Below are 24290 nucleotides of genomic sequence, written 5' to 3' on the forward strand. Positions count from 1 at the left end.
TACATTCCTCCTATGTGCAAAATGTACATACTTCCTCTTAAGATCCTCCCAAAGGCTCATGTCAGGGACTTTTAAGTCAGGTATCTACAATCTTTTTCTATAAAAAAGGACCAGATAGTAAATATTTTTGCTGGCTTTAAGGTCTGTGGCAAAATTCTGCCACTGTAGTGCAAAAAAAATTAGACGTGGCTGTGTTCTACTACTCTAGAAATTTTGAGCTAGTAAAACTTGGTCCACAAGCAGTAAGTAGTGTGCTGATCCCTGCATTAAAGCATGATGTCTGAAGTCCAGAATCTTCTTAGTAATCTAAATCAAATCTATTTGTGCACAAAACTATACAGGTGTGTCTCCTCTTGCATCTGAAGATTGTGGAGTAAAGAAACAGGTTATATGCCTCCACATAACAGTGGGGTGACCAGGACAGGAGAACTATAATAGACACTCTCATTCAAAAGGGAGATTAAAAAGGGCACCTGACTGACTCAGTTGGTAGAGCATGAGATTCTTGATCTTGGGGTCATGAGTTTCAGCCCCACGTTGGGCAAATAATTTAATTTCAAAAAGGGTGGGGGAGAGAAAAACAAGGGCTATGTAACAGTAATTGGTTTATAGCAATTCAGAATTCCAACAGGGACATGCTTTCAGTTCCTTTACCAGGGCCCAGTGCTATTCCAGTGGTTCTTTGTGGCTCTTTTGTTTTACCCTTTGGTTCTTAGCTTCCTATTTTGAGTCATTCTCTCTTTTACCTCAAAAAAAAAAAAAAAAAAATTGCATGAGTATCTTTGTCAGCCTCTTACCTAACCACAGTAAATTGAAAATCAAAGGTCTCTCATCTTTTTTTTTTTTTTAACAATTTCTACTTACTTCAGTCTGAACTAATATAATTTCTTTTAAAATTTAATGGGTTTCTTATGCATCAGTATTATCGGACAAAAACCATTTCACATTATTTTAGAATACAATCCATTATTTCCTTTGGGCCAAGCTGGAAGCTAATGTGGGAAAATACCTTTAAGATTCTTAAGATATTGGGGAGCCTGGTTGGCTGTTGGTTAAGCGTCCGACTTTGGCTCAGGTCATGATCTCACGGTTCGCGAGTTCAAGTCCCGCATCGGGCTCTGCTGACAGCTCAGAGCCTGGAGCCTGTTTCAGATTCTGTGTCTTCCTCTCTCTCTGACCTTTCTGGCTCAAAAATAAAATAAAACGTTACAAAAAGCAAAAAAGATTCTTAAGATATTCTCTTTTCTAGTTGAGTGGGTCTTTGTGGCACAGCCTGAAATCTTTGAGGTGTGAACAGATTGCTTCACAGCTACACTCTTGAACTAAACGTTCACCTGAGACCATATTTTACAGGTTACACACTGATTTCATCATTGACCTTGGCCATTTCTCACTTCAAGAGTCTTTGCTCTCTAGTATCCTGAAAATGAGAAATAATTTTATTTGGAACCCAGCAAGACCTGCTCCTTTATATTTTTCTTAAATTATGCTTAAAATCCAAATAGCTCTTTTTTTAAACTCATGTTACTCCTTCTACGCTTTATCACAGGCAGTTAAAAGCACAAATTACCAGTTAAAAACATTTTGCCGGAAAATCCCCATCCCCATACAATACCCAGGTGCTCATCACAACAAGTGCACTCCTTAATTCCCATCACCTATTTAACCCATCCCTCCACCCATTGTATGGAAGTGTTGAATCACTATATTGTATACCAGAAACTAGTATTATACTGTATGTTACCCAACTGGAGTTAAAATAGAAACTGAAAAAAAATCTCTACCCCAGATTCATGAGGTAATTAGGTACTCTTTCTCTCTTTGATAGAACTAAACTTGAATCCCCTTTTCTCCTGTCTCCAATAACAATTGTCATATTGTCTTTCAAACCGTCACTAACAGGCTTCAGGAGGTCCTTCAAGCCTCTCTGCCTGCCACCCAGTCCACCTTTTTAGTGGGGTGGTATCAAGTTGGGTAGGTTGGAGGGGGTGATTTCAGCCATCTTTAATCTACCCCAACTGGTTTGTTTCTTTGAAATGAGTTTCTAGATGGCTATGTGAATGGAAATTTAACAAGAAAGATACATCCATAGCCATCATTAAGTTTTTTGTTGTTGATATTTGGACTATTAGAATATTTGAGTTATTTTCTTTAGCCATTAGTTAAGAGATATTTTATATTATTAAATATTAATAAATATGTTTATATTGTACTAGATAGAATATATGTAAAATATGTAGTAGATGCTGATCAAATGTTTAACATGATTTTGATATAATTTTCTTTATAGTTGTAACATTTTTGGGTAGAAATGCTTGATTTACTTTTTAAAAAGACTCATATTTACATTGTTGTTGGAAGGTGTCTCTATTATTTGTTCTTTTTCTAGGAGTCTGAATATGTTTCTGCTCATCTTCATGAATGGATAGATCTGATTTTTGGCTATAAACAGAGGGGTCCAGCTGCAGTGGAAGCACTCAATGTTTTTTATTACTGTAGTTATGAAGGTATAGCCTATATACTTTTTATCTTGCATTCAATCAATGGAAAGTATTATTTAATAGGTGGTTATATGTGGTATTTTGGACATGAGAAAGACTGCATTTAAAAATAGTTTAAATGATCTTTTTTATTTGAAAGGTTAAGAGATTGATGTGTGTGTGTGTTTTTTAATTTTTTTAATGTTTATTTATTTATGAAAGACAGAGACAGAGCACAAGTAGGAGAGTGGCAGAGAGAGAAGGAGACAGAATCCAAAGCAGACTCCAGGCTCTGAGCTGTCAGCACAGAGCCTGACTTGGAGCTCAAACTCACAAACTGTGAGATCATGACCTGAGCTGAAGTTGGACGCTTAACTGACTGAGCCACCCAGGTGCCCCTGATGTGTGGTTGTTTTAAATAGTAGTTAGGAGTATATGTGCAGATATTCACTTTGCAGAGCAAAGGAAGCCATCAATAAAACAAAAAGGCAACCTACGCAGTGGGAGAAGATATTTGCAAGTTATATATCTGATAAGGGGTTAATATCCAAAATATATAAAGAATTTATACAACTCAGGGCGCCTGGATGGCTCAGTTGGTTAAGCGTCCAACTCTTGATATTGGCTCAAGTTGTGATCTGCCAGTCATGGGATCAAGCCCCATGTAGGTCTTCACACTGGGCATGGAGCTACTTGGTATTCTCTCTCCCCTTCCCCTGCTTGTTTGCTTGTGTGCACGTTCTGTCTCTCAAATAAAATTGAAAAAAAAATTTATACAACTCAACACCAAAAAACAAATAATCCCATTTTTACAATGGGCAGAGGACCTGAACAGACCTTTTTCCAAAGACAACATACAGATAGCCAACAGACACATGAAAAGATGCTCAGCATCACTCATCATCGGGGAAATACAAATCAAAACCACAGTGAGATATCACCTTACACCTGTCAGAATGACTAAAATAAAAAAACATAAGGATAGCTGGGAAGATGGTGGTGTAGGAGCACACTGGGCTCACCTTGTCCTGCTGATCGCTTAGATTCCACCCACATCTGCCTAAATAATCCAGAAGTCCACCACAAGGCTAGCAAAACAGACTCTCCAGAGCCAAGCATAGATAAGAGGCCCACGGAAGAGGGTAGGAAGGGCAAAGAGGCAGCGTGTGCTACACGGACTGGTAGGAGGGAGCCAGGGCAGTAGAGGGAGAGCCCACCAGGCAAGACAAAGCCCCCAAAGTCTGGCTTGCAAAAGTGGAAGGGCTGGACTCCGTGAGTTCTGACAGCCAGCGGGACTTAACATCTGGAATGTTAAAAGTCAATAGCTCTGCTCTCGGAGAGCAGGGAGGGAGAGTTGTTGAACCCTGAATGACAGAGCTCTGCAGGGGGAACAAAGGTGCTGGGAAGCGCCATTTCCTTCTCCCATCCCCCAGCTGAAATTCCAGAGGGAACCAGTTCCTCTCACCGAACTTGCTTGTACTGTGCAAACCCTCAACACTGATTCTGTGGGTCCATCCCTCCCACGGACCTGCCTCCCTCCTGGTGCTGCAGGACCCTCCCACGGCAAGGCTAGCTAAGCCTGCCCCTCCCGCCCCTGTGCACCTTCCAGATCCACCCCATCTAATATGCCTTTGGCCAGATCCCATCAAAGCAGCACCACAACCCTGGCAGTGTGCAAGCAGCCCAGACAGGGACCACAGCACTCCACAGTGAGTCCTGCCCCTGGGAGAGGGAAAGATAAGGTACACACCAGTCTGACTGTGGTCCCAGTGGAGGGCTGGGGGCAGACATCAGGTCTGACTGCGGCCCCGCCCACCAACACAAGTTTCTCCAGATAGTACAGGGGAAGTGCCCTGCAGTTCCACACCACCCCAGGGACTACCCAAAATGACGAAACGGAAGAACTCTCCTCAAAAGAAACTCCAGGAAGTAGTGACAGCTAACGAATTGATCAAAACCGATTTAAGCAATATAACACAACAAAATTTAGAGTAATAGTCATAAAATTAATGCTGGGCTTGAAAAAAGCGTAGAGGACAGCGGAGAATCTAATGCTACAGAGAGCAAGAGACTAAAAAATAGTCATGAGGAACTAAAAAATGCTATAAATAAGGTGCAAAATAAAATGGAGGCGGCCATAGCTAGATTGAAGAGGCAGAGGAGAGAATAGGTGAATTAGAAGATAAAATTATGGAAAAAGAGGAAGCTGAGAAAAAGATTAAAAAATCCAGGATATGAGGGGAGAATTAGAGAACTAAGTGATGCAATCAAATGGAACAATATCCATATCATAGGAATTCCAGAAGAAAAAAAGGGAGAGAAAGGGGCTGAAGGTGTAGTTGAACAAATCATAGCTGAGAACTTCCCTGATCTGGGGAAGGAAAAAGGCACTGAAATCCAAGAGGCACGGAGAACTCCCTTCAGACTTAACTTGAATCGATCTTTTGCAAGACATATCATAGTGAAACTGGCAAAATACAGGGATAAAGAGAAAATTCTGAAAGCAGCTAGGGATAATCAGATCCTAACTTACAAAGGTAGACACATAAGAGTAGTAGCAGACCTATCTACTGAAATTTGGCAGGCCAGAAAGGAATGGCAGGAAATCTTCAATGTAATGAACAGAAAAAATATGCAGCCGAGAATCCTTTATCCAGCAAGTCTGTCATTCAGAATAGAAGGAGATATAAAGGTTTTCCCAAACAAACAGAAACTGAAAGAATCATCACCACTAAACCAGTCCTACAGGAGATCCTAAGGGGGACTCTGTGAGTGAAATGTTGCAAGGACCACAAAGTACTAGAGACATCACTACAAGCATGAAACCTACAGACATCACAATGACTCTAAACCCATATCTTTCAATAATAACACTGAATATAAATGGACTAAATGCTCCAACCAAAAGACATAGGGTATCAGAATGGATAAAAAAAAAAAAAAAAAACAAGACCCATCTATTTGCTGTCTACAAGAGACTCATTTTAGACCTGAGGACACCTTCAGATTGAAAGTGAGGGGATGGAGAACTATCTCATGCTACTAGAAGTCAAAAGCTGGAGTAGCCATACCTATATCAGACAAAGTAGACTTTAAATTAAAGGTTGTAACAAAAGATGAAGAAGGGCATTATTTAATAATTACAGGGTCTATCTATCAGGAAGAGCTAACAATTATAAATGTCTATGTGCCGAATACGGGAGCCCCCATATATAAAACAATTAATCACAAACATAAGCAACCTTATTGATAAGAATGTGGTAATTGCAGGGGACTCTAAATACTCCACTTACAGTAATGGATAGATCATTTAGACACAGGATCAATAAAGAAACAAGGGCCCTGAATGATACATTGGACCAGATGGACTTGACAGATATATTTATAACTCTGCATCCCAAAGCAACAGAATATACTTTCTTCTCGAGTGCACATGGAACATTCTCCAAGATAGATCACATACTGGGTCACAAAACAGCCCTTCATAAGTGTAAAAGAATTGAGATCATACCATGCATACTTTCAGACCACAATACTGTGAAACTTGAAATCAACCACAGGAAAAAGTCTGGAAAACCTCCAAAAGCATGGAGGTTAAAGAACACCCTACTAAAGAATGAATGGGTCAACCAGGCAATTAGAGAAGAAATTAAAAAAATACATGGAAACAAATGAAAATGAAAATACAACAATCCAAACGCTTTGGGATGCAGCGAAGGCAGTCCTGAGAGGAAAATACGTTGCAATCCAGGCCTATGGCAAGAAACAAGAAAAATCCCAAATATAGTATCTAACGACACACCTAAAGGAAATAGAAACAGAACAGCAAACACCCCAAACCCAGCAGAAGAAGAGAAATAATAAAGATCAGAGCAGAAATAAACAATATAGAATCTAAAAAAACTGTAGAGCAGATAAATGAAACCAAGAGCTGGTTTTTTGAAAAAGTAAACGAAATTGATAAACCTCTAGCCAGGCTTCTCAAAAAGAAAAGGGAGATACCCAAAGAGATTAAATCATGAATGAAAATGGAATTATTACAGCCAATCCCTCAGAAATACAAGCAATTATCAGGGAATACTATGAAATATTATATGCCAACAAACTGGACAACCTGGAGGAAATGGACGAATTCCTAAGCACCCATGCGCTTCCAAAACTCAAAGGGGAAGAAATAGAAAACTTGAACAGACCCATAACCAGTGAAGAAATTGAATCAGTTATCAAAAATCTCCCAACATTGTGTATATAACAGAAACCCATGGGGGAGGGGAAGGAAAAAAAAAAGAGGTTAGAGTGGGAGAGAGCCAAAGCATAAGAGACTCTTAAAAACTGAGAACAAACTGAGGGTTGATGGGGGGTGGGAGGGAGGGGAGGGTAGGTGATGGCCATTGAAGAGGGCATTTTTTGGGATGATCACTGGGTGTTGTATGGAAACCAATTTGACAATAAAATTCATATATTAAAAAATAAAAAAATAAATCTCCCAGTAAATAAGAGTCCAGGATCAGATGGCTTCCCAGGGGAATTCTACCAGACATTTAAAGCAGAGATAATACCTATCCTTCTCAAGCTATTCCAAAAAATAGAAAGGGAAGGAAAACTTCCAGACTCATTCTATGAAGCCAGTATTACTTTGATTCCTAAACCAGACAGAGACCCAGCAAAAAAAGAGAACTACAGACCAATATCCCTGATGCATATGGATGCAAAAATTCTCAACAAGATACTAGCAAATTGAATCCAACAGTATATAAAAAGAATTATTCACCATGATCAAGTGGCATTCATTCCTGGGGTGCAGGGCTGGTTCAGTATTCACAAATCAGTCAATGTGATACATCACATTAGTAAAAGAAAAGGTAAGAACCATATGATCCTGTCAATCGATGCAGAAAAAACATTTGACAAAATTCAGCATCCTTTCTTAATAAAAACCGTTGAGAAAGTCGGGATAGAAGGAACATACTTAAACATCATAAAAGCCATTTATGAAAACCCTACAGCTAATATCATCCTCAATGGGGAAAAACAGAGCTTTCCCCCTGAGATCAGGAACACAACAGGGATGTCCACTCTCACTGTTAAACACCCACTGTTGTTTAACATAGTGTTGGAAATTCTAGAATCAGCAGACAACAAAAGGAAATCAAAAGGCATCAATATTGGCAAAGATGAAGTCAAGCTTTCACTTTTTGCAGATGACATATTACACATGGAAATTCCGATAGACTCCACCAAAGTCTGCTAGAACTGATACACAAATTCAGCAAAGTCGCAGGATACAAAATCAGTGTACAGAAATCAGTTGCATTCTTATACACTAATAATGAAGTAACAGAAAGACAAAGAAACTGATCCCATTTACAATTGCACCAAGACTCATAAAATACCTAGGAATAAACCTAACCAAAGATGTAAAAGATCTGTATGCTGCAAACTATAGAAAGCTTATGAAGGAAATTGAAGAAGATACAAAGAAATGGAAAAACATTCTGTGCTCATGGAATGGAAGAATAAATATTGTTAAAATGCCAATACTACCCAAAGCAGTCTACATATTCAATGCAATCCCAGTCAAAATTGCACCATCATTCTTCTCAAAGCTAGAACAAGCACTCCTAAAATTCATATGGAACCACAAAAGACCCCAAATAGCCAAAGTAATTTTGAAGAAGAAGACCAAAGCGGGAGGCATCACAATCCCAGACTTTAGCGTCTACTACAAAGCTGTAATCATCAAGACAGCATGGTATTGGCACAAAAACAGACACATAGACCAATGGAATAGAATAGAGACTTCAGAATTGGACCCACAAATGTATGGCCAACTAATCTTTGACAAAGCAGGAAAGAATATCCAATGGAAAAAAGACAGTCTCTTTAACAAATGGTGCTGGGAGAACTGGACAGCAACATGTAGAAGAATGATACGAGACCACTTTCTTACACCATTCACAAAGATAAACTCAAAATTATATAAACGACCTAAATGTGAGACAGGAAACCATCAAAACCCTAGAGGAGAAAGCAGGAAAAAAAACCTCTCTGACCTCAGCCGCAGCAATTTCGTACTTGACACATCTCCAAAGGCAAGGGAATTAAAAGCAAAAATGAACTATTGGGACCTCATCAAGATAAAAAGCTTCTGCACTGCAAAGGAAACAATCAACAAAACTAAAAGGCAACCAAGAGAATGGGAAAAGATATTTGCAAATGACATATCAGAAAAGGCTAGTATCCAAAATCTATGAAGAACTCACCAAACTCCACACCCGAAAAACAATCCAGTGAAGAAATGGGCAGAAGATATGAATAGACACTTCTCTAAAGAAGACATCCAGATGGCCAACAGGCACATGAAAAGATGCTCAACGTCACTTCTCATCAGGGAAATACAAATCAAAACCACACTGAGATACCACCTCACGCGGGTCAGAGTGGCTAAAATGAACAAATCAGGAGACTATAGATGCTGGCGAGGATGTGGAGAAACGGGAACCCTCTTGCACTGTTGGTGGGAATGCAAACTGGTGCAGTCACTCCGGAAAACAGTGTGGAGGTTCCTGAAAAAATTAAAAATAGATCTACCCTGTGACCCAGCAATAGCACTGGTAAGAATTTACCCAAGCGGTACAGGAGTGCTGATGCATAGGGACACTTATACCCCAATGTTTATAGCAGCACTTCCAACAATAGCCAAATTATGGAAAGAGCCTAAATGTCCATCAACTGATGAATGGATAAAGAAGTTGTAGTTTGTATGTACAACAGAATACTACTTGGCAATGAGTAAGAATGAAATATGCCCTTTTGTAGCAGCGTGGATGGAACTGGAGAATGTTATGCTAAGTGAAATAAGTTAGGCAGAGAAAGACAGATACCATATGTTTTCACTCATGTGTATCCTGAGAGACTTCACAGAAGATCATGAGGGAGGGGAGGGGGAAAAAAGTTAGAGAGTGAGGGAGGCAAACCATAAGAGACCCTTAAATACTGAGAATAAACTGAGGGTTGATGGGGGGTGGGAGAGAGGGGAAAGTGGGTGATGGGCATTGAGGAGGGCACCTGTTGGGATGAGCACTTGGTGTGGTATGGAAACCAATTTGACAATAAATTTCATATTAAAAAATATATAAATAACATGTTAGGATGTAGAGAAAAAGGAATGCTTGTTCACTGTTGGTGGGAATGCAGACAAGTGCAGCCACTGTGAAAAATAGTATGGAAGTTCTTCAAAAAATTAAAAATAGAAGTACCCTTTGATCCAGTAATTCCACTAGTGGATATTTACCCAAAGAATAGGAAAATACTAATTTGAAAATATCTGTGCACCCCTATGTTTATGGTAGCATTATTTATAATAGCCAAGATGTGGAAGCAACTGGTGTCCATTGATAGATGAATGGATAAAGAAGATGTATATATTTTTATATGTACTGTATATGTACTATATGGTATATTACTCAGCCATAAAAATGAAATCTTGCCATTTGTAACAATATGGATGGACCTAGAGAATGTAATACTCAGTGAAATAAGCCAATCAGAGAAAGATAAACACCATGATTTCATTCATGTCGAATTTAAGAAACAAAACAAGCGAAGTGAGAGGCAAACCAAGATACAGACTCTTAACTATAGAGAACAAACATAGTTACCAGAGGGGAGGTGTGTGTGGGAACGGGTGAAATAGGTGATGGGATTAAGAAGTGTACATGTCTTAGGGCGCCTGGGTGGCTCAGTCAGTTGGGCGTCTGACTTCGGCTCAGGTCATGATGTCATAGCTCATGAGTTCGAGCCCCACTTTGGGCTCTGTGCTGACGGCTCGGAGCCTGGAGCCTGCTTTGGATTCTGTGTCTTCCTCTTTCTCTGCCCCTAACCCACTCGCATTGTGTCTGTCTCTCTTAAAAATAAATAAACATTAAAAAAAATTTTTTTAAAAAAAGCACAAGAGAGAAAACAAATGAACAAAGAAAAAAGACAAAAAGACTCTAAATACAAAGAACAAACTGGTGGTTGCCAAAGCAGGGAGGTAGGTGCAGGGAGGGGTGAAATAGATAAAGGGGATTAAAAAAAACAGTATGTATGGAAAATCTGATTGTAAATGTCAGTTATTGGTGTCATAAAAGTTTTTGATCTCTGACCATATGTGTCCTATTCAGTCAGGTCCTACAATAAGTATTTAGTGTTGAATTGTTAGCAGACTTTGAAAGAAGACCTTTAGTATTAAAAATAACAAAGTCTTCAAATAATAGTAAGATGACATCATTCCAGTGTTTAGCTCAAGATGAAGAACATTTTCTGAAGGCTTTGAAATAGTGTTTTCAGGGCGACTGGGTGGCTCAGTCAGTTAAGTATTTGACTTCAGCTTAGGTCCTGATCTCACTGTTCGTTCATGAGTTTGAGCCTGGCATTGGACTCCCTGCTGTCAGCACAGAGCCTGCCTCAGATCCTCTGTCTCCCTTGTCTCAGCGCCTCTCCCACTCGTGCTTTCTCTCTCATTCTCTTCCAAAAATAAACATTAAAAAAAAAGTAGTTTGTTTTCTTTTTTAATCATTCAGTAGATCTAATCCTAATAGTTCTAAAGATTGTGAATAGTGTGAAGTTATGTAAATATGAGCAGAGTCCATATGCCTTTTGGTAAATAAACAAGCATGCTCTTGCTTTGCCATATTCATTTGATAATAGTTTTGTAGAGAGGTAGTATCCATGTTGGTTATGAGCATAGGCTTGATTTGAAATCAGACTTACCTAGTTTGGCCAATTAGTAACCATATCAAGTATGGCTGGGTATAATCAGTTAACCAGAGTGTTACCTTTCCTAGTATTTGTTAGATAAATGGTAATTTATAGTAGTATTTTGTGTGATTATTACATTTGTTTCAGCTTGATTATCATGAAGAAAACAATTAAGTATACCGTGAATAATTTGTACTTTTCCAAGAGAAATTTTTATGGACTTCAGTTAACTTTTGTTTGAAACATTTTTGTTCTAAATAATGGATGGAATTTTTTGTTTTTTAAGAGAGAGCACAAGTGAGAGAGAGAGAGAGAGAGAGGGAATCATCTGGAGTAGGCTCCACGCTGAGTGTGGAGTCCAGAGCGGGCCTTGATCCCATGACCCTGGGATCATGACCTGAGCAGAAATCAAGATTGGACACTCAAACTATTGAGCTACCCAGTTGCTACCCGCCCCCCACTTTTTTTTTTGTTGGAGAATAATAGATGGAATTTATTTTTATACATATTTAATGTTTGAGGGTTCACTGTTTTTTTTTTTTTTTAAGTGACCTCTCACAATATTCTTATAAATTGAAGAACGGAATAATATTTTATTGAAAATATACTCATCAGTCCCCAGTATATTTATCAGTTGTGTGTCTTGCTGATTTGTTTTCACTCTGTAGTAAGTTGACTTTTCCTTGTTTTAGGAGCTGTGGATCTAGATGCCTTAACAGATGAAAAGGAAAGAAAAGCCTTAGAAGGGATGATTAATAATTTTGGGCAAACACCTTGTCAACTGTTAAAGGTAAATCATAAAAGTTATTGATTGCATCAGAAGTCTAGAATTTTAATTGCTGAGGAGCAGTATTACTGGTGTTTTTAAGTATTTTAATGATTTAACGCTTTATCTCAGAATTTAGAATTTGACAAAAATTATACTGTCATTATATTATTAAAAAATAAATAGATTTAAATGTTCCTATTTTGAAATAACAAAATATTGTAGTCAAAATCCACGTATATAGTCAATAACTCTTAAATCACAGAGGAGTTATATTTACTCAGGAAGCCAATCATTTTATTGTGTTTACATGACTAAAATGTGACTGGAGCAGGATTTGGATGCATGACTAGCTAACTCAAAAGCCTTTCTACCATGCCACGTCTCCTCTGAATATTAGCCATAATCCCCCTTATTGAACTACAGCACTTTCCGTGTTCTATGGGCTATTATATATATCCTAATTATGACATTTTCTGCCTTAGTTTTATATTTATGCATTTGCCTCACTTTATTATAACTATGTTACAGGCAGCAACCTTTTCTTAATCATTTTATATCTTTCTTGCATATAGTATGTGTGCAGCAAATATTTGTGAATTGAAATCTCCACAGCTGTTATAGCAAGAGTGGATCTGAAGTCTGGCTTATAGATCTTTTGTACTTCTGTTAAGTCAGTTATCACACCTAGCTTTGTAATTGCTACTATCCCTGAGAGTTTATTTAAAGCCTCCAACATGGGTTTTTTACAAAATAGTCATATTTAAAATCAGTGCTTTATCCCTATCTGCTGTGCAAAAGGAACAGAAGACAATAGAACACTTGAGTTTTGAAATAGATTCCATATTATTTTTGTACTGGCTGTACTTTTCTTTTTTTTATAAAACAAGTGCTAATTAGTTTTTATTACCATAAAAAATGACAGAGAAGTCAGCTTTTGATTTAAAATAATGTGAATAAGAAATGCCTGGGTGGCTCAGTCAGTTAAGCATCTGTCTCTTGATTTTGGCTCAGTTCATGCATGATCTTGTGTTTTTTGAGTTCGAGCCCTGCATTGGGCTCTGTGCTGAAGGTGCAGGGCCTGCTTGGGATTCTCTCTTTCTTCCCCCTCTTTCTATCCCTCCCCCACTTGCACCGTCTCTATCAAAATAAACATTAAAAACATTTTTTTTAATAATAAAGTGACTAATATATGGATTGAGAGCTAATTGAGTACTATTGAAGTACTTATAGCTGTCATACTATTTTCTATAATTGAATATTTTGTGATGGAGATAGAAAAATCCCCTATAGATGGAATTCTGTTCTGCATTTTAACTATGCCTTTTGCATGTTAATTTGATTTGCCGTTTACTTCTTATTTATAAAGGTAACACTGTTCTATGTCTCTGACATTAAAGTTAAGGAAGAATAATTTATTTGAAAACAAATGCAGCAATATGTATAATAGGATTCTGATAGTATTGACATTTCTATCTTATTTCAGGAAATAAGGATTCACCCATGTAAATTTTGACTTCTGAGCAATTCATTTAATTTTACCAAATACTTATTAAGCCTCTGTCATATTCAATATAACAGGTATCAAAAATCCAAAAATGAGTAAGACTTGTTTTCTGACTTTAAGACGCCTACTGCTGGGGCACCTGGATGGCTCATTTGACTAAGTGTCTGACTTCAGCTCAGTCAGGATCTCACGGTTCATGAGTTTGGGTCCTTCATCAGACTCTGCTGCTGGCACAGAGCCTGCTTCAGATCTATCCACCCCCCACCCCTCCCTGCCCCGACTCCTCCCTGCTGGTTCTCTCTCTGTCTCTTAAAAATAAATAAACTAAAAATAAAAATAAAAATTTTTTTAAAGATACCTGTTGCCTAGGGGCCCCTGGCTGGCTCAGTCAGTATAGCATGCAACTCTTAATTTTGCTATTGTGAGTTTGAGCCCCACATTAAGTGTAGAGATTATTTTAAAAAATAAAATCTTAAAATTAAAAAAAAGATAGATACCTATTGCCTAGTTGGAAAAGATAGACCATAAACAAGTATGTAATCCAAATTAGAAATAAGTAACAAATAAAATACTAAACAAAGTAATATGCTGGTGAAGATAATCAAAGAGAATAATTAATTCTGGCTTAGAAATTCAAGATAGACATCAGTAAGAAAAACTTTAAAGTAGAAGTAGGGTTTCTTTAGAAATGAAAAGAGTAGGAATTCTGCTGAGGGGAGTACTCTGAACAATGGCCTAGAATTGTCAACAGTGCATGGTATATAATCTGTTGTAACTAGAGCCCAGTATGTATGAAAGAATACAGTAAGATATGTCTTAATATAATTACGGAATTATTTTTCTTAAAATTATTTTGAAGGAACCACATCCTCCTAGATTGTCAGCAGAGGAAGCAGTGCAGAAGCAGGCCAAAACAGACACTTCAACCCTGAACCTATTTCAGCACCTCTCCGAACTCAAGTCATTTTTTATAGAGGTAATATAAACTTGGTAATATCAAAGCATTTTCTCTATGAATTCTGTACACCTCAATGCTCCTTTTATTCTCTATAGGGAGGGGCATCATAAATATTTAGTCCAAAATCATAAATAATGTTGCAATAATATGTTCTTGAATTTTTAAAACAATTTTTTCTTTATTGTTTATTTTTTTAAATATATTTATTTTGAGAGAGAGAGAGAGAATGAATCCCAAGCAGGCTTTGCACCATCAGTGCAGAGCCTGATGCGGGGCTCAAACTCAACAAACTATGAGATCATGACCTGAGCTGAAATCAGGAGTCAGATGCTTAACCAACTGAACCTCCTAGGCATCCAGGATTTTTAAAACAATCTTATTGGGAGTTTTGTTTGCCGCTGAGTGGTAGTGTGAAATGTTTCTCTTAGCTTTCTTTTATTTTACATTTTCTTGACAAGGAAGAATAAATAATTTGATTTAAATTCCTTTTTATGACAGCTGAGATGATAGGTAGAGGGTGTGTGAAATAACTCTTAATTACAGTGTCTGCATATTTATAAAATATGGCCCAGCAAGTCAAATTGTTAATTGCTAATATCAGAAGGAATAATGAAGTAAACAAGGTAGTTAATGCTATAATTGAAAGAGTGCTTTAAATTCAAATGTTTATACATGTTGAATTACTTAGCATGGTTCAGAATATGAATGCATTTATACCTGTGAATTTGGTTAGGACAGATAATATTAACTCTTGGCAAGAAGAAAAAATGATAATGAAATGTTATTAAGAAGGGGTGCCTGGGTGGCTCAGTCAGTTAAGCATCCAATCCTTGATTTCAGCTCAAGTTATGATTTCACAGTTGTGAGAGCAAGCCTCATGTCTGGCTCTGTGTTGGGCAGGGATCCTGCTTGGGATTCTCTCTGTCCCTCTTCTTCTGCTCCTCCCCCACGCATGCATCTCTTCTCTTCTCTGTCTCCCTCTCTGTCTCTCCCTCTCTCTCTCTCTCTCAAAAAAATGTTATTAAGAATAGTTTGGGGGGAATAAAAGAATAGCTTGGAGATGTGTGGAACAAGCAGTAACTCATGCAATACAGTAGAGTTTGGTAAACTTTTCTTAATTTAACCAGATAGTAAATATTTTTGGACTTCGTAATCCAAAGTCAAAATCAAGAATATTATGTAGGTACATAATTACCACTTAAAATATAACCATTTAAAAATTGGGGCGCCTGGGTGGCTCAGTCGGTTAAGCATCCGACTTCAGCTCAGGTCGTGATCTCACGGTGTGTGAGTTCAAGCCCTGCATCAGGCTCTGTGCTGAGAGCTCAGAGCCTGGAGCTTGTTTCAGATTCTGTGTCTCCCTCTCTCTGCCCCTTTCCCGCTCATGCCCTGTCTCTCTCTGTCTCTCAAAAATGAATAAACGTTAAAAAAAAAAAAGTAAAAATTAAAAACCATTCTCAACTTACAACCTATAAAACATGTGGTAGGCAGGACTTCAACCATAGGCCTAGTTTGTCAAACCCTGCATCAGAGCATCATTATAATGTGTTTCTTAGGTTCAGTACCATGGGAAGTCTTTAAAGAATTTTTTGATAATTTGGTATAACAAATTTTAAGTTTGTTATAGTTAGCTTTAAACTGACTTTTACTCAAATGAACAATGTTGTAGTAAGCTCTGCGGTATTTTAACGTAAATGTTTTCACATGTCTGTGAAAGCACTTCATAATTAATCTTTGTCACTCCTTTCTTAAATTCATGTTTAATGAGATAGTTATTTAGTGTTTAATAATACAAACTCCCCAGAATCAGTTGTTTTCCCAAAGTATCTAAGTCAGTTGCCTGAAATTCAGCATAAATAGAAACAGTACTTAGAAATGATGACTAATTTGGGGCACCTGGCTGGCTCAGTTGGTGGGGCATGGGACTCTTGATCTTGGGGTCATGAGTTCAGGTCCCACGTTGGGCAAAGAGCTTACTAAAAAAAAAAAAAAAAAAGATGATGACTAATTCCCAGATGTGTTCTGGGTCCCCAAGACCACCCTCAGGTTTGGTGATTTGCTAGAAAGACTCACAGGATTCAACCTATTATTATACTCACAGCTAAAATTTATTACAGTGAAAGGATACAAAACAACATCAACAAAGGGCAAAGGCACATCGGGTGGAGTGCAGGGGAAACCAGGTACAAGCATCCAAGAATTAATCCTATCCCAGTAGAGTCACATAAGATGTGCTTAATTCTACCGGTAATGAAATGTGAAAACAAATTTGTCTACCAGGAAAGCTCATTAAAGACTCACCACCCAGGGCAGGTGTTGTGTTTTGTTCTGTTTTGTTTTAGACTTTATTTTTAAGTAATCTCTACACCCATTGTGGGACTAGAACTGACAACTGTGAAATAAAGAGTCACATGCTCTACCAACTTAACCAGCCAGGCACCCCAACACCCAGGGTTTTTATTGGAGGCTGGTAACATGAGCAACCTCTGCTTAGCACATGCTAAAATTCTAGACTCCAAGTACAAAAGCACATCTTCAGCACAAGCCATATTGTTTGCACAAATAATCTAGAAATAATGAGCCACTTTTATCATTGAAGACAAGTTTTATATCAGTGTAAGGAACTCTGCCCACCAAGTTCCCAGATACCAGCCAAGGGCCGACCTTACAAGAAGGCCTTTCTAAGGAGAGCTGTCTCAGGATGGCTGGGTGACTCAGTTAAAGTGTCCAACTCTGGCTCAGGTCATGATCTTGAGGTTCGTGAGTTTGAGCCCTGCATCAGGCTCTGTGCTGACAGCTTGGAGCCTGGAACCTACTTCAGATTCTGTGTCTCCCTCTTTCTCTGCCTCTCCCCCACTAGCGCTCTGTCTCTCTCGCTCTCTCTCAAATATAAACAAACATTTAAAAAAATAAAAAATTAAAAAGAGCTGTCTCAATCCTTCTGTGTTAACTCTCCACTGCACATAGGGCAACCCATAAAACCCTATTTATCCTATAATCTGATGGACATGTAATACTATATTTATTATGCAATGGTGATAAAATGATTTCACCATGTCTAATCATGTGCAACTTTGTTTTTATAGAATAATACATTCCGAGTTGCATTTGCAACTGCAGTGACATCTGTCCCTCTCTGTACCCACTGTGTCACAGGGTAGCTATCCTCGGGACCAGTATCTGGAGCAGGATAAAAAACACAATAAATATCCTTGGGTACTAATAATTTGTTAATCCCTTTACATCATCATAGGGGAAGGTATTTCCCCACTCATTCATATGAAAAAAGGTCTCTATAGGTCATCTCTTCCTAGTTAAAATGGTGAAGAAAACAGGTAGCAGTGAAAGCAAAGGCCTAATAAATAGTTTTCTTCAGACACCATTTTCATTTATGCTTGTTCAAATGTAAGTTCTTTTCTTGATCTACAGAGTGAAGAGAAAAGGTAGGCACTAACTTTTTATAGTTTATCATTGATTATTCATATGAGGCTCTTAGAATAGCACCTGGTACATAGTATATACCCAATAATATTAAGTTATAATTTACCTAATAAATGTTAGGTATAATTTATGAACCACTGTCACAAAACTTAATTCAAATCATTGTTCCATTTCACATTATATAAGATAAATGCCAATTTTCTGAGAACTCTTTATTTTCTCGTCCTATTGTTACGGCTTACATAGATTGCCTCAGTTAACGGGATAGATCTGTGTTTTGAAAGTTAAACCCAAAAGGAAATTCTATAGAATATAACCAGTTGTCTCATTTGACTTATTTGAGCAATGTACTCTTATATGGTCTGTATTTTCTACTTTATATTAATGCCAGTATGGCAAGGGAAAAGGAAAGATTCTAAATCACTGGCTGTTTAAATGGTTGATACTCCTTGAAATCTGCATCTGTTTCACAGTGAAGTAGTAGAATACAAGAAAATGATGGGTTTGAGAAGTTTCAAGTATGCCATCCAAACATGGTATATAATTCCTTTCCTACATTTTTTAGCCTTTTTAAAGAATTAAAGTACATTTAACACACACTGTTATATTAGTTTCAAGAGTACAGCATAGTGATTCTCCTTTCCTACATTTTAATTAAATGATATGTTTTGATAGAGTAAAATGCTGTATTACTGGGTTCATTCTTGTTTAAAGAAATAGAAGTTTTCAATAACTTGTAACTAATAAAGATAACAGAACCAGCCACTAAGCCTCCGTCTTTTATTTTATAGGGAATTAGTGATGGTATTCCACTAATAAAGGCCATTGTCCCCAAAAATCAGTCTCGCTCTTTTATGTCTCAAGGCAGTCCTGAGTTACTGGTAAGTAGATTTATGGCTTTTTCTCACTGCTATGTTTGTGTACATTACAACTCATCAAAAAAATTGAGAAAATATGGGGCATCTGGGTGGCTCAGTCAGTTAAGTGTTCCCACTTCAGTTCAGGTCGTGATCTCACTGCTCGTGAGTTGGAGCCCTTCAGATTCTGTGTCTCCCTTTCTCTCTGCCCCTCCCCCACTCACACTCTGTCTCTCTCTCTCCTTCAAAAATAAAAATAAATAAACGTTTTTAAAAAATGAGAAAATAAAAAAAATTTAAAGACTTTTTAAATAATAAAGACCATTTTTATGGAATTATTTTGACTGAGTATAAAAAATGTGTCTTCTAGATACACAGCTTTTATTTCAAGTAGTTAACTGTAATATACTTTTTTTTTCCTGTCAATGTGTCTTGATTTATTTTTTGCTTTTGGTCAATTTTTAGAGTCAAAAAATTTTTTTCAGTTTTCATTTAAATTCCAGTTAGTTAACATAGAGTATACTACTAGTTTCAGGTGTATAATATAGTATTGTGTACATCACCCAGTGCTCATCACAACAAGTATACTCCTTAATCCCCATCACCTATTTCACTCATCTCCCCACTCATCTCCCTTCTGCTAACCATCAGTTTGGTCTCCATAGTTTCTTGGTTTGCCTCTCTCCCTCTATCTGTTTCTCCCCCTTTGCTCTTTGGTTTTTTAAATGCCACATATGAGTGAAATCATATGGTATTTGTCTTTCTCTGACTTATTTCACCTAGCATAATACTCTCTAGCTCCATCCATGTCTTTGTAGATGGCAAGATTACATTCTTTTTTATGGCTGAATAATATTCCATCATTATCCATTCATCAGTTGATGGACATTTAGGCTATTTCCATAATTTGGTTATGGTATGTAGATAATGCTGCTATAAACATCAGGGTGCTTGTATCCCTTTGTGTTAGTACTTTTGTATTCTTTGGATAAATACCTAGTAGTGTGGTTGCTGGATGGCAGAGTAGTCCTATTTTTATCTTTTTGAGGAAACTTCATACTGTTTTCAGAGTGGCCATACCAGTTTACATTCCCACCAACAGTGCAGGAGGGTCCCCCTTTTCCACATCTTCACCAACACCTCTTGTTTCTTGTGTTGTTGATTTTAGCCATTCTGACAAGTGTGAGGAAATAATTCATTGTAGTTTTGATTTGCATTTCCCTGATGATAAGTAATGTTGAGCATTTCATGTGTCTGTTGGCCATCTGTATATCTTCTTTGGAAAAATGTCTATTCATGTCTTCTGCCCATTTTTTAATTGGTTTATTTGGTGTTTTGAGTGTTCCATTTTATTAAGTTCTTCATATATTATGGATACTAACCTTTATGAGATATGTTCTTGGCAAATATCTTCTCCCATTCCATAGGTTGCCTTTTAGTTTTGTTGATTGTTTCCTTTGCTGTGCAGAAGCTTTTTATTTTGATGAAGTCCCAATAATTTATTTTTGCTTTTGTTCCCCTTGCCTCGGGAGACATATCTAGAAAGAAGTTGCTGTGGCCAATGTCAAAGAAGTTACTGTCTATGTTCTCCTGTGGGATTTTTATGGTTTCAGGTTTCACATTTAAGTCTTTAACCCATTTTGAATTTGCTTTTGTGTATGCTATAAGAAGGTAGTCCCATTTTATTCTTTTGCATGTAGCTGCCCAGTTTTCCCAATACCATTTGCTGAAGAGACATTCTTCTTCCCATTGGATATTCTTTCCTGCATTATCAAAGATGAGTTGACCATATAGTTGTGGGTTCATTTCTGGGTTTTCTGTTCTGTTCTATTGATCTGTGGGTCTATTTTGTACCAGTACCATACTATTTTGATTACTACAGCTTTGTAATATAACTAGAAGTCTGGAATTGTGATGACTCCAGCTTTGCTTTTCTCTTTTGTGTTTCCATAAAAATTTGAGGATTGTTTGTTCTAGTTCTGTGAAAACATGATGTTGACATTTTGTTTTTTAAAAAATTTTTTTTTTCCAACGTTTTTTATCCATCCCTGGGACAGAGAGAGACAGAGCATGAATGGGGGAGGGGCAGAGAGAGAGGGAGACACAGAATCGGAAACAGGCTCCAGGCTCCAAGCCATCAGCCCAGAGCCTGACGCGGGGCTCGAACTCACGGACCACGAGATCGTGACCTGGCTGAAGTCGGACACTTAACCGACTGCGCCACCCAGGCGCCCCTTTGATGTTGACATTTTGATAGGGATTGCATTAAAACTGTAGGTTGCTTTGAGTAGTATGACTTTTTAAAAATATTTTTTCTTCCAATCCATGAGCATGGAATATCTTTCCATTTATTTTTATCATAAATAGATGTTGTCCTTTGCCAAATGCTTTTCCTGCATCTATTGAAATGATCATATGGTTCTTTTCCTTTCTTTTATTAATGTGATGTATCATGTTGGTTGATTTGTGAATATTGAGCCACCTTTGCAACCCAAGAATATCCAGCTTGATTGTGGTGAATGTTTTTTTTTAATGTTCTGTTGGATCTGGTTTGCTAGTATTTTTTAAAGAACTTTTGCATCTATGTTCATCAGGGATATTGGCCTATATTTCTCTTTTATATGGTATCTTTATTTGGTTTTGCAATTAGGATAATGCTGGCCTCATAGAATGAAATTAAGTTGTTATCTTTTTCTGTTTTTTAGAATAGTTTGAAAAGAATAGGTATTAACTCTTTTTTAAATATTTAGTAGAATTTGCCTGTGAAGCCATCTGGTCATGGGTTTTTTGTTTGTTGGGAGTTATTTTTGTTACTGATTCAGTTTCTTTGCTGGTTATTGGTCTGTTCAACTTTTCTGTTTCTTCCTGTTTTGGTTTTGGTAATTTATATGTTTCTAGGAATTTATCTGTTTCTTCCAGATCATCCAGTTTGTTGGGGTATAGTTTTTCACAATATTCCCTTATAATTGTTTGTATTGCTGTGATGTTGGTTGTTATTTCTCCTCTCTCATTTGTGATTTTATTTATTTGAGTCCTTTCTCTTTTCTTTTTGAATAGTATGACTACAGGTTTATCAATTAATTTTTTCAAATAACCAGCTCCTGTTTTCATTGATCTGTTCTATTGTTTTTTTTAGTTTCTATATCTTTTATTTCTGCTCTTATCTATTATTTCACCTCTTCTGCTTGCTTTAGGATTCATTTACTGTTCTTTTTCTAGCTCCTTTAGGTATAAGGTTAGATTCTTATTATTTATATAAATGATCTTGCTTCTTGAGGTAGGCCTGTATTACTTTGTACTTCCCTTTTAGGACCACTTTTGCTAGATCCCAGAGGTTTTGGACTGTTGTATTTTCATTTTCAGTTGTTTCCATGTATTTTTTAAACTTCTTCTTTTATTTCCTGGTTGACTTATTCATTGCCTAGTAGCATGTTATTTAGCCTTCATGTATTTGTGGTCTTTCCAGATGCTTTTCTTGTGGTTTTCTTCTAGTTTCATAGCAATGTTCAAGTAGTTAGCTGTAATTCTGATGTGAAAATACTAGAACATTTTATTATTTTTATTTTTTTAATCTTTTTTTCCACATTTATTCATTTTTGAGAGCGAGAGAGAGAGAGCACGTGCGCACGATTGGGGGAGGGACAGAGAGAGAGGGAGATACAGAATCCCAAGCAGGCTCCAGGCTCTGAGCTGACAGCATAGAGCCCGATGCGGGGCTTGAACTCATGGACTGTGAGATCATGACCTGAGCCAAAATCAGACGTTCAACTGACTGAGCCATCCAGGTGTCCTAATACCAGAAAATTTTATACCAGAAAAATAGGATGTAACATCTTATTAGATATTACAATATATCATAAGGCAGTATAAGTAATAAAAATGAGAAATAATACAGAATTGAGGAAGGTATAGATGCGGGAGATGTTAGTGAGTAGTTTACACGAAGTTTGTAATTTAATCCTGTTAGATGGGCACTAATAATCCTGTTAGATGGGCACCATTATTATTTCCTTCCTATAGTTTAGAAACTAAAATTCATAGCTGATTTGCTCAGGGGCACCTGGGTGGCTCAGTCAGTTGAGCGTCAGACTTTGGTTGAGGTCATGATCTCATGGTTCGTGAATTCAAGCCCTGCATCAGGCTCACTGCTGTCAGCACAGAGCCCACTTAGGGTCTTCAGTCCCTCTCTATCTGGCCCTTCCCATTTGTGCTCGCTCTCTCAAATATAAATAAATCTTTTTGTTTTAATGTTTATTTTTGAGAGAGAGGGAGAACATGAGCGGGGGGCTGGGGGGCAGAGAGAGAGGGAGACACAGAATTGGAAGCAGGCTCCAGGCTCTGAGCTGTCAGCACAGAGCTCAACACAGGGTTTGAACCCACAGACCATGAGATCATGACCTGAGCTGAAGTTGGACACTCAACCAACTAAGCCACCCAGACACCCCAAAAATAAATAAATCTTAAAAAAAGAAAGGTAATTTGCTCGAAGTCATAGAACTAGCAAGTAAAGAATCTTGGATCTGGGACAGGCACATGGACCAAACTTAGGTATGTCTTATTCTCATTTTGTCAGGTACAAATTATAAAAACAGAGTATAGCATAGTGAACAGTAGAGATTCCAGAATTAGACTTATCTTTCTAATTACGCATATTGTGTGTTTGTTTAGGAAAAACATCTAGAAAGATAAACAAAAGAAAATGAAAGTGCTTTTCAATGATGGAATCCTTATGATTTCACCTTTAATACCTGCATTTCTTTAAGTTATCTTTTTTTTAATCTGTTTTATAATCAAGGGGGGGAAAGTTTTTCATTTTTCATTTTTTGTTTTTTTAATGTTTATTCATTTTTGAGACAGAGAGAGACAGAGCATGAACAGGGGAGGGTCAGAGAGAGGGAGACACAGAATCTGAAACAGGCTCCAGGCTCCGAGCTGTCAGCACAGAGCCTGACGCAGGGCTCGAACTCAGACCACGAGATCATGACCTGAGCCGAAGTTGGCCGCTCAACCGACTGAGCCACCCAGGCGCCCCAGTTTTTCATCTTTAAAACAACGTTCACTCTTACTGTCACTAAGATGAGAGACCTCCTTAACAATTTGTCATAAATTGTACTTCTGATTTATGTTCTAAATTATATATAATATGTCGTATTTTTATGGTAAGACTTGACCCTTAATTTCTTCTGACTGCCAACTAAAATGCTAATACAGTTTGAGAAATGACGAAAATTCTCTCACTAAAGAAAGATTCATTGGACAGTTTTTCTTGCAATAACATAAAAGATAAAAATAAGAAATGACTTTTTCCATTTTAAGACTTTATTAGTATTAAGACTGCTCTTTTTAAGAATTAAGATGTAATTAATGAGGGATACCTGGCTGGCTCATTTGGCAAAGCATGTGACTCTTGATCTTGGGGCTGTGATTTCAAGCCCCACGTGGAGTTCAGAGATTACTTAAAAATAAATCTTAAAAAGGACTAATGAATTTTGTGTTTTAAGTACACAATCCCACATTACTCCCTAAATGATAAATGCTA

At 37.4% G+C, this 24290-nt stretch overlaps 1 protein-coding gene across 12 annotated transcripts in view; it reads left to right on the top strand.

Annotated features, from left to right (window-relative positions):
* The window catches only part of NBEAL1 (neurobeachin like 1), a 172410-nt gene that overhangs the window by 133238 nt on the left and 14882 nt on the right, over positions 1–24290 (top strand). For 10 of the 12 annotated variants that reach the window (XM_086719313.1, XM_086719315.1, XM_086719312.1 and 7 more), the window contains 4 exons: positions 2390–2507; positions 11915–12012; positions 14355–14471; positions 18686–18775. In XM_086719313.1, the coding sequence (XP_086575439.1) occupies positions 2390–2507; positions 11915–12012; positions 14355–14471; positions 18686–18775 (423 nt within the window). The remainder of the gene's footprint in view (positions 1–2389; positions 2508–11914; positions 12013–14354; positions 14472–18685; positions 18776–24290) is intronic. The other 2 variants (XM_086719319.1, XM_086719320.1) reach the window with 2 other exon arrangements.

The sequence above is a fragment of the Puma concolor genome, chromosome C1, assembly GCF_028749965.1.
Source record: "Puma concolor isolate L17-30 chromosome C1, mPumCon1.1.hap2, whole genome shotgun sequence".
NCBI lineage: Eukaryota > Metazoa > Chordata > Mammalia > Carnivora > Felidae > Puma > Puma concolor.